This window comes from Melanerpes formicivorus, unplaced genomic scaffold, assembly GCF_026170545.1.
Source record: "Melanerpes formicivorus ecotype bairdi unplaced genomic scaffold, bMelFor1.0.p_v2 SCAF_16, whole genome shotgun sequence".
Taxonomy (NCBI): Eukaryota; Metazoa; Chordata; class Aves; order Piciformes; family Picidae; genus Melanerpes; species Melanerpes formicivorus.
In genome coordinates this window covers 4,184,490-4,196,007 of record NW_027142368.1, presented here as the reverse complement: position 1 = coordinate 4,196,007, position 11,518 = coordinate 4,184,490, and the positions used below count along the sequence as shown (strand labels likewise).

The 11,518-nt window shown below is 46.6% G+C and overlaps 1 protein-coding gene across 1 annotated transcript in view; it reads left to right on the top strand.

Moving 5' to 3' along the window:
* The first annotated feature begins 8,577 nt into the window (after positions 1 to 8,577).
* Positions 8,578 to 11,518, top strand: part of BDNF (brain derived neurotrophic factor) — a 56,720-nt gene continuing 53,779 nt past the window's right edge. Inside the window, exon 1 of the mRNA XM_068147828.1 lies at positions 8,578 to 8,658. Coding sequence (XP_068003929.1) covers positions 8,593 to 8,658 — 66 coding nt within the window. The 5' untranslated portion in view covers positions 8,578 to 8,592. The remainder of the gene's footprint in view (positions 8,659 to 11,518) is intronic.

Sequence of the window (11,518 nt, the reverse complement as noted above, 5' to 3'; positions counted from 1 at the left end):
GGCAAGAGCACAGGCAAAGATGAAAGGGACATCAGCTGGGTGAGAAGCCTGGTGGGAACAGGGGAGGTATCATGTTGCTTAGGCCCCTTGATCTCCTGCTGCCATGACCAAGGATGGGCTGGCTGGAAAGACTTCAGCGGTTCATGTGCACCAGTATTGCCTTTTAACTTCTTCCACATTATCTATGTTCAGCAAGACAGCAAGTTGTCTCCTGAAGGGAACAGTGTCAGTAGGAGATTTGCATGAATATTTGAGAATTTAGTCTGCAGCTGTGCCAGGCAGTGTAAACAGAAAGGAGGTTGTGTGAATAGGAAAGGGGTCTGGTGGCAGCTTTTCAGCTGTTGGGAGGGAGGCTTTGTTTCTTCATGTTTCTGCTATTTTACTGGCAGGTCCATGACCTAGGGCACAGGGAAAGGTGATCAGAACAAAGTTGCTTGGACCTGCTTTCTGCTTCCTTTCTCTGGGTCCATGGTCCTGAGTGAGCTATCTCTCAGGGCAAGATCTTGTTTCACCTCTGAGCATGAGTCTGTCAGACTGGAGGGGCTGGGGGGGAAACGATGTCCCCATACACACATCCTTCCTACAATTGAGCACATGCAGGTTTGATTTCACTCATAATAAATGCCTGGGTGAATTGTGACCTCTTCCTACCTTCTCCCTCAAAACTGCACCCATTTTGCACCTGGAAAGGTCTTTTTTGACACAAAACTATCTATTTTGGTTTAAATTTTGCCATGGTGTACTAAACCAGAACACAAAATAGGACATTCACACGTCTGCAAAGCTGAGCAACAACAAGAGAGGAGATGCTTGAATTAACATGGCCAAACAGTTGAATTCCCAGCATCTGAAAAATGGTGTTTTTAATGGGATATACTGAACCACTTCATAATGGGGGCATACACCCCAAAAACATGCATCCTGTGTGACATATGATGGAACTTGACTGTTTTAACCACGTGTACAGTTAGCGATATTGCCTCAGTAACACCGAGAATGGCTTTTTGCTGGCGCTTCATCCCGTTAAATTGAATCTTTCCCAAGGAGGAAAATCTAGGAGGCACTAGTCAGTCACTGACTCACTATCAGCTGCCTCCTTGCTAAAGCCTGAATGTATTCCATAGTAAGTTATTTGTCACAGTGACTCAGCATTGTAGGCTCCTTTTTAATTTCTCTCTCTCACCACAGAGCCAAGAAAATCTCCCACCTCCCCATGCCGTATGCTACTGAGATAGCAGTTTGTATCATCAGTCAAAGGATAACACATTTAAATGTGTGTGAGGAGCCTTATAAGGGCATTAACACTTGCCTCCAGGTTGGACGTCACGACGGCAAGCCAAGGAGAGGTGCCAATAATAGACTCCTTGTGTTTGTACATGCCGCGGTGACTATTTGTGCCACTCGTGGGAAACAGAGTGATATGCCAGACGGCAAAGTGTTTCATTTATCCAGAGTCACGGGGGTTGGTCCTGAGTGAGTCTTCTCTCAGACACGCAGCCCCGTTCCTGGAAAGGTCAGCGAGTGGATGCTGCCAGCCTGGGGGCCAGCTGCAAGACAGGAGCTGGGGGCTGATCCCATACCCTCTCCCTTCACCAGGTAGCTCCCCTTCAGCCCAGAAATGGGAGGATTAAGTGAGAGTAACTCAGAGCTGAGGCAATACCTGTGCCTTGACTTGTGTGTCTACACTTTGATTTCCCCTGTGTAAAGGGGGGCAATAAGATGTGCCATCCTCTGCCAGCCACCCTTGTGCTCTTCATGCTGGACCTGTTAATTGCAGGTGTTCCCCAGCTGGTGCCTCAAGACAGTGGGCAAAAAGTCATCTAGCCCAAATTCCTGCTCTGATTACGTCATTCCCTAAACTACTGCTTCACCCATAGGGGATGGGGGAGGACAGTTGGGTGATGTGAAAAATGGCTGGTGGTGCCTGTCCTGAGGAAGAAACAGAGACAAACAAAGTAGCACTGCTGTTTCTCTCTGCCCCCTGCTGAGCCAAATACTTCCTCATGGCATCATCTCGTGTTTACTCAACTAATGACCTGCTTGCACATTACTTTATCCCTCAGGCCCTATTGGCCACAGGTGTAACCTGTGGAGAATTTGTAATTCAGGCAAAGAAGCTACACACTTTTGTGCTGAGAAATGCTGTTTATTTGCTAGGAATTGGTCTGTGTTTGGCCAGGGTGAGCAGTACAGGAACCAGATCAAGTAACCAAGAGCTGCAAGGGGGAAAGGTGGCTCTTATCCCCACCTGTTCTGAATGGGCAATGCTTTGCATAGATCACTTCTTGTATTTTAGACTAAGCTAATATAAAGTACTCAAAGCTCTGTCTAAGGACGCCTGAGGGAAGTTTGAGTCAAATCCATCTGGCTTCTCAGTTTAAGAGTATGGTTTTCAATCAAAAATTAGTGCTGCTGAGGTCCAAACAAAACCCATTTCCACTTTGCACCCTAGTATGAACTGGGTTACATCAGTGTTTGGAAGCCTACAATTGAAAGCCTAAACAAAATCAGTTATTCTCACAGGTAGGAAAGCACTGTTCCTGTGACAGAGTAATCCCACCTTAAGCAACAGCATGTCCTCCTCTGATCAGTTTGTTGCCTGTAGGAAAAGCCCTGCACACCCTGCCCCCAGATGCACTTGTCAGTACAAACAGGAGCACCACACACAGGAAAGCCAGGCACTGGCTGCTACTGTGTGGCCAAGAGTCTTGCACAAACAAAATGATTGTGACTTATGCTCATCGTTTGGGCTCCCGCGCCGGCCAAGCGGGTGGGTGGATGGCTGTGTTCCTCTCCCTGACGGATGGCAGGGCTTCAGCTGCTGGAATTTTAAGGACCTCTTTCTGTGCTGGCAACTGCAGACAGAGCTCTTGCGAATGACATGTCATCCATCACACAAAACCTCCCAAATCACCTTTGTGTCAGGACGTAGTGACCAGACAGCTCTACAGAGTGCCACATACGCTATTTCCCCCCCTGAATCCTTCTATCGCCTTCCTCATTACTTGAGGATTTACTTATGAAGATAGTTGCAGCGGGTGCAAAGGCCAAGTGTAACACCCTAGGGGTTAAAAGCTGATGTTTATGTAACACCAGCTGGAAAGGGAGGTGAGCTGGAAGCTGTTGGAAGAACCTCGTGGTGGGTCTGTGCCCCAGCCCAACCCATTTCAGAGGGGGTTACAAGCTCTGGAGAAAGCCTTCCAAGGCTGAGAAAGGAATAAATAATATGTCAGCCTGGGAAATCCAGGCTGCCTCTGCTCACCTGAACGGTAGCATGTATATATATATAGCTATAGATGCATGTGTGTCACTGCTGCGTTTTTTCCATTGTATATGCAGAACACTTTTGGTGCCTGTCCATGACGCTGCATACCGCAAGCGTCTGGCTGTGTGGTGCTGTGTGTGAGGTTAAGAAGTGAAGCAAAACATCTGAGGCATGTTGCTGAAACACTAACCAAAAACAAAACAAGAAAGTCTGGCCCCCAGGTCGTTAAAATGTTAGAAATACTCTTATTGCAGATCTTGGAATCTGTTGTTATCCAAAGCTGCTTATTTGTCCTCTTCTGAAGAGCAGGGGAAATGGTGAAATTCAGGATTTCACCAGAACAACAGCTCTAAGCTGATGGACAGTTTGGAGCATCACAACCCCCAGCATCACTGGCTTTGTTGTTTCTCTGCAAAACATTCCTCAAGCCACCAGGCAATACAATGACAATATCACTTTCTTTTCCTGTCTTTCAAATGCTCCATCATCTTACTCTGGGAATCATTGTTGTTACTAAGAGTCTTCTGTGATCAAAAATCCCAGCTGAGGTGACATTTTCTAGCTTGTCCTTTTTTTTTTTTCCCCTGATCCTTCAGATGGAAATGTATAGAGCTTAGGCACTAGCTGTGTAAACAGTCATCTTGCACATAAAAAGGCAACATTGCAGGAAATCCTTTTCCAAAGAAAATGATAGAACAATGTTTCATGTCATGTTACTGCAGGAACTTTACAGATGTTGTTTTTTACTCTATCCTAATTGCTAAGCATTTATTTGATACTGTTCTACTTTATGTGAGTTCCAGAATATGTTAAATGTTTTTCTCTGGTAAGTGACTACAGACACAGTAATCACTTGGAAGATGGCTCTAGTCTCTCCAATCAATGAAGGGAGAAAATGTCATCCTTGCAGTAACATTCTCAGAAGTAAGACTTGATTTTATTTACATGTGGGGGTAGAAGTGACCCATTGCCGAAGTGAAAGTGGGAGTAGGAAAATGTTCTGCCTGCACCTTAAGTTTCAGGTAGGGATATTTCCATACTGAAACTTCACTGGTGGTTCTGTCTACTGATGCTGCCCCTCCAAAAGATTAGATCTCAAGAACAAATAGCAAGATTTCCTAATAAAACGGGGAAAGTGTGCCACAAAGATCCCTGGAGGTGTCCAAAAAAGGATTGGATATGGCACTTGGAGCCATGGTTTAGTTGTCATGAGGTATTAGGTGATAGGTTGGACTTGATGATCTCTGAAGTCTTCTCCGATCTGGTTGATTCTGTGAAGATGCAACAAAATTTCAAGTGGTTCATTGGTTCCTCAAAACCTCTCTTTCTCCCTCCCCCTAAATGATACATTTCTGATTAACTTTGAAAGCCAATGGAGACTAGTAGGCAAGTGGTATCACAAATGACCCTACAAATGCCCATTCTCCGAAGGGTGGGGGGTTGTTGCATGATGTCCTACAAATTCATGATAACCTTGTTAGTTATTGCCTGGTGGGAAGAGGCAGCCTCCAGCAGTGATGATTCTTGTCTTCCCAAGCATTCCTCAGAGACAGCAACACAGATGCCGTGGTGGCACAATGGATTTCACATCCTCCCTGAAGGAAAACATCTTGGCATTGCCTTTGCAGCGCTAGGAACCATTATCTGGTACCAGCGTTCATCTCCACAGAGTGCACTAAAAGTGTTGTCTGTATGGTTTGCAGTGACAAAATGGACATCAGCTTGTGAATGCAACCTTGCTTTTGAGTTTGTGGTCTGCAGGATGTGCAGTCAGAAAGCAGGTATTGGAGCTCTCTGTTTTCTTTTATTTTGACTATGTGAGTGTTCTTACAGCTACTAAAAACTGAAATCAAACAGACAAATCAACAAGCCCTGATGGGATGCTGTAATGGCCACCTCAGCAGCAGCAAGGCTCAGTCTTTACAGCAACTATGAGCTGACATCTCATTAACCAAGTACTTGCAGGCTGGAATGGTTCACAGCTCTAAGGGATTCAAATGGGGGCAGAAAGGCCCTATTCCCATGGAATTTCTTTGAGGCTAGAAGGCAGGTATTACCTTTCCTGGAGCAGTTCTGTCACGGAGTGGGCTCTACATGAGGGTCCCTTGGAACTTCCCTGCTCTACCAGGCAGCAGCCACCACAGGGCAGGTCCCTCCTCTAAAATAAAGTGCGTTTCTTGTTGTGCAGAGGGTTGGGTGGCAGGCAATGTGAAAGTATCCAGTGTGCCCCTCCCTTAGTTCTTCATTTCTGGATGTAAGCAGGCCACAGCTTACACAGTGCTGCCCGTTCTAGCACTTTGCACTTTTATGTCTCCACCCAGCTGAAAGCCTCAAATCCATTTTCTTGAATAAGCACCCCAGAAAGGCAGCTTTTCCATTTCAGAAATGGAGGAACCTAATCACATAGATAAGGAAACTATTCACCTGCACGCGCAAGTGTTGTATGGGATGACAGAGCCCAGGTCTCTTAATTTCTAGTTATACACTCCAGCTGCAATCCTGAAGGGAAGCTTTCATTTTTCCATGACCTGTTGGGATTGCTGCTTTCAGACAGAACCCAGCTGTTTGTGGTAGAGAAATGCAACTACAGAGGGAGCATCAGTCTGTTGTGTAACTCAAAAACATTTTCAACCTACCACATTACAAAATTAATTGGCCCCACGTTGGGCACCTATAAATTTTGTAACGCAGTGGGTTGAAAATCCACAACCCTGCCCCACCCCCCCAACATTAAATTTGCCAGACCAGCTCAGTTGGAAACAAAGGGAAGCTGTATTTACAAGCAAAACTACAATCTACATTGAAATGCAATGAATATGTACAAAACATACAGTATTTACAATATTTCCAGGTCTTGACAGTTAATGAACAGCACAAGGACCACCCCTGGCCAAAGATCAGGGGAAGCTAATAGCTTCTCCCTCCCCTCCCCGCCCTTTACCTTCCTGTACACAAAAAGAACAAGAGAATGGAGCAAAGAGATGTTAGAACTTAGCCAAAACAATGCAGCCAAAGTCAAGCAGAAGTGAGTTAGTATCTCCTAGGCTGAGAATGTTATAAGAGAGGGGAAGATTGTTTTGGTACAACTAGTTTAAGTCCTTTATCTAATGGGACTGTTTAGAACTATCATTTTCCTTTGTTCTAAATGATGTTCAAGATGTATGGAAATAATTTAAAGGCATGGCCTAAAACTACCCCAGGCATACACTGAACTTTTCATCTAGACGAGCAGAGTGGGTGTAAGCAGGTCTCTGTGAAAGTGAAGCAGTGAGAGGCTGTAGCCACGCAGGGATGCCAGCAAGGCTGGGGGATGCTTCACAGATAGTGGCTGCTTACAGGGCCATGGGTCTAAACTTGAGTTCATGTCTTCATGTCTGTGACATGGCAGCCCAGCACTCAGGAAGGCAAGATGAGCTTAGAGACAGATCCCTCAGCCATTGAAAAGCCTTCATTTCAGATTGATTTTTTTCTGTGGGTGAAGCAGGGTTGTTCCCTTACATGGCAGTTCTGTTCTGGGGGGTAGTTGGTTGTTCAACCCTTCCCCATGAATGCTGTCACTTTCTAATAAAAGCATTGATTTGTAGATCTGGGTTGGAATACCTGGGACAGCTGTCGCTGTGCCCCAAAGTCATAAATCCTCATGGTCTTCCTCATCTGCCAGTCCTCTGTGATTAAAGCAAGAGCTCCTTGGAGCAATGAATCACCAGGACTCATAGGTATTCGCTCGCCGTGTCGCCACTGCAGCCCACTCCGTGTGTTGCCCAGGCACTGTTTGCCTGACATAAACAATAGATAAGATGTCAAACATGCAGAATTGCTCTGGAAGGAAGCAGCAATGATCTTCAGAGCTCCAGGTTTCTTATTTCCTTTTAAGCTTTGAAATTAAATGTGGGGGTTCTCTCAAACTAACACAAGCACTGGAGTGGTTGGCAGTCTCCTTTATTTGTGCATATAAAGCATGTTTTGGTGCAGCAGGGAGAGAGATGCCATTAATACCTAATAACAAGCACACGAATTACTACTGGTTCTTGTGTAAGTAATTTAGATCCCCTTGGTTTTTTTCCACAGCATTCTCTTTTATTTATCAATTTCTTCCCTGTGTCTCCTGGTTTGCCTGCGTCTTCACTCATCATTCATTTACAAAGCCATTCAGAGTATCAGAAACCAATTTCCTCTATGAGCCTGGTCCTGTAACAAAACAAGGCTACCCCGCATTCAGGTGATGTTACAAAGGTGCATGCTGCTTCCAACAGAGGAATGTGTAGCAGGAGGTAGATTAAAACTGAAAAGAAACCAAAGTCTGTGTTTCTTGAACTAAGCCTTGTCTTCAGCTCAACATCCCTCCATAACATACAAAGGGAATCACAGAACGTCAGGGGCTAGAAGGGACCTCGAATGGTCATCTAGTCCAACCTCCCTGCCAAAGCAGGATTGCCTATACCAGGTCACACAGGTACTCATCCAGGCAGGTCTTGAATATCTCCAGAGAGGGAGAGTCTACAACCCCTCTGGGCAGCCTGTTCCACTGTTCTGTTACCCTCATAGTGAAAAAATTCTTCCTCCTGTTTCCATGGAACTTCCTATGCCTCAGCTTCCACCCATTGCCCGTTGTCCTGTCATTGGGCATCACCAAGCAGAGCCTGACTCCATCCTCTTGGCACTCACCCTTTACATATGTATAAACATGAATGATGTCACCCCTTAGTCTTCTCTTCTCCAAGCTGAAGAGCCCCAGCTCCCTCAGTCTCTCCTCATAAAGATGTTCCACTCCCTGAATCATTTTTGTATCTCTGTGCTGGACTCTCGCAAGCAGTTCCCCGTCCTTCTTGAACTGAAGGGCCTAGAACTGGACACAATGTTCCAGATGCAGCCTCATCAGGGCAGCGAAGAGATGCTTTCTGCTTTGCTCTCCTGAACAGGTCTGTAAACTCATGTCATGTAATTTCATGAGAGGCTGAATTTTTACTTGCACTTTTATTCTCTCCTCACTCCAGAATCCTCGATTCCTTTCTCCAGCCAGGCAGCTTAATTAGCCCAAGCCCACCCAACAAGTAGCTGGCTAGCAGCTACCCATCCTGCGCGTGCTGCTCTGCCTCTGAATCACAGCCTTGACTGAGATCCAAGGGCTCCGCTCCACTCTCGCTCCGGGGCGTGCGAGTCCCAGCGTGCAAGCGCACTGCGGGCTGCTCGCCTTTCGCCCCCAGCTGCAGCTCACAAATGTAAATCACCGGGGCTCTTGCACAACCGCTACCTGACATCTGTGCACATCTGTGGGGCTCTTCACTCCTGCCAGTGTTTGCTCCGCTGCCTTTGCCTGCTGGATCCCCATGGTGGCAGGACCCCCACGTGTGACCAGCAGACGGAGGACTGCATCCTCCCAACATCTCTGGGAGGTAAGGAACTCAAGTGGCTCTTCATGCCTTCTCAGAGGTAGGATTGGGTGGTGTGTGGCTTGTCCTTGAGGGTATGGGGAACTGTGAAGCAGGTTGGGTTTAGATTCTTCATGGGGTGTCCAGGCTCATGTTGCTGGTTTCTGCCTCTCTCTCCAATATCTATGTCCTCCAAAGACCATGTGTGTGTAGGAGATGAAGGTAAGGGAGTCTTGAGATTTGTACAGCTGTGATGGCTTCTACATCCTGAGCTGCTCTAAGTTTATTGGGAGAATCATTGTAACTTCTTGGTGCTTGGCTATCAAGAGTGCTTAAGTGAGACTGATGCTTTTGCCAATCTCACCATAGATTGTGTGTGCAAAATAACGATTGCATATTACAATTGTTTCTGTCAACTTCAGTATTTTGATATGTTAAGACTGAGGAAAAATGTTGCCTACGCATTTCAGATCCTGCCCTCACAGTCTTGCTTAGTCCTGTAAATGAACATCAGCCATGAATGTGAAAGGGTCACATCCGTAGGAAGGCATGGAAAAGACATGGAGCACTCCTGATTTTTTCACTCTATCTCATGGAAATCTTCTTTTTCACTCTATCTCATAGAAATCTTCTCAGCTGTGTTCTTACTATAGCACCCCTCCTGGCAACTCTCCTCCATTGTATCTCCAAGGAGAAGGCCTCAGATAGCTCATTCCAACTTATAGGGCATCAAGAGCTGAGGAAGGTCATTGCCTGTGCCATTGCTCTCAGCCATGCTCTAATCTCTAGGCTGTTGTTCTCTAAATTGCCATATTTCTGTTCTGGTTTAGAGTCAGCCTCTGTGTGCATGAAAATATGTCCAGGTGCACATGAATACGTGTCACTCCTGTATGTGTACAGAAAAGTTGGGGAGCAGTAGACTCACATTATGTCCAAGCTTTCACTCAGGGACATGACACTCCCATTTTATGTGGCCACAGTCCTCAGGTCAATAAAAGTCTCTTCATTTGCCAGAGGTCTTCTGCCATCTCTGCAGATGTTAGCCCATCTTTTCCTCTGCCCAGCATCCCTGAGGCTGATGGAGATGTGCAGTGGGGAAGGGTGGCCACATCCCGTCCTACCTGCCTCCCCTCCCGTGAGCGGGCTGTAGGACTTGACAGAGCACAGTGCATGACCACCAGCTGTGTCTCCATATGGTACTCTTGGAAAGTGTTGTCTGAGCTCCAGCCTTGATTGTTCTGGGAGAAGGGGAGGGTTGGAAGGGCTGAGATCCAAGCAAGAGGCTCCGATTTTAATCTCTTCCTAAGAATTTTGCTCGGCACTAAGGGCAACACCTGGAGACACCTCCTCTTGCCTGCAGTCCAGATGTACCTGAGATACTTGGGCTCTTGTGGTACCAAGTGCCTCCCCAAGTATTGCTGTACTGAGCTAGTATGGCACTTCCCACTGAGGCTTTCTGGATAACATTTCTCCCAGGCCACATTGCTGCCCTCTCTGCTGCTGAACCCAAACAAACACCTTTTAGCATTTCCTGCCTTCCAGCCAGAAACCTGCAGAGCAGGTGCTGCCTGCATCTAATCCCACCCAGCTCCTAGTGCTCCAACACGACCTTTTCCTTTGGAGATGCTGCTCCCGCTGGTTCTTTTGCCTGGCCCAGGAAGGGTTGGCTTCCTACCATGCTTCATAAAATGCAGCATCACCTCCCAGGGCTTAATGTCCACCCTGACATCAGGGCACAGTTATTTCAGGTACCACCTGCTGTTCATGGTGTCTACATAGCAGCAGTGGGAATCACTTAAGACATCAAATGTCTAAAATGGTGCATGTAAGGATGGAGAATGTCAGTGACAGAGGACAGCACCTTGTACTTACTTGCTTCATCTGACTATGAGCCCTCCCTATACTGCTGGATTTCAGAGCCAGTGGGTTGCTCCTCAGCACTTTTTGCCTCTTTCTATTACTAAATGTAAATGACAGAACAAGCTCTGCTAATGAGTTTGCATAAAAACCTTTATCATAACAAAAAATTAGGTGAAAAATGGGGCTTAATTAGATTTAATTATCAATATGGACAAGCAATTGTTTGAACAGGTTTTATTTGGTTTTCATCCTTAGTATTTCTCTGAGAGGCCTAAGGTAGGCAAGACAGATCCTGCTCTGGTGCAAGGTAGCTCAGCTCCACAAAGCCATTGAGCTACATCAATTTAGGCATCTATGAATCTATCCTGAACATTTCATATCCCATTCAAGGCTTTCTAGGCACCTTTACATTGTTAATTAATTTTACATAATTTTTGTTTGAATCATTTCATAGTATCATAGTATCATTCAGGGTTGGAAGGGACCACAAGAATCATCTAGTTCCAACCCCCTGCCATGGGCAGGGACACCCCACACTAGATCAGCCTGGCCAGAGCCTCAGCCAGCCTGGCCTTAAACACCTCCAGGGATGGGGCCTCGACCACCTCCCTGGACAACCCATTCCAGGGTCTCACCACTCTCATGGTGAAGAACCTCCTCCTCACATCCAGCCTGAATCTCCCCACCTCCAGCTTCATTCCATTCCCCCTAGTCCTATCACTACCTGAGATCCTGAGAAGTCCTTCCCCAGCCTTCCTGTAGGCCCCCTTCAGATACTGGAAGGCCACAATGAGGTCACCTCGGAGCCTTCTCTTCTGCAGACTGAACAGCCCCAACTCCTTCAGTCTGTCCTCATAGGAGAGGTGCTCCAGCCCTCTGATCATCCTTGTGGCCCTTCTCTGGACATGTTCCAGCACCTCCACATCCCTCTTGTAATAGGGGCTCCAGAACTGGACACAGTACTCCAGGTGGGGTCTCACCAGGGCTGAGTAGAGGGGGAGGATCACCTCCCTCGACCTGCTAG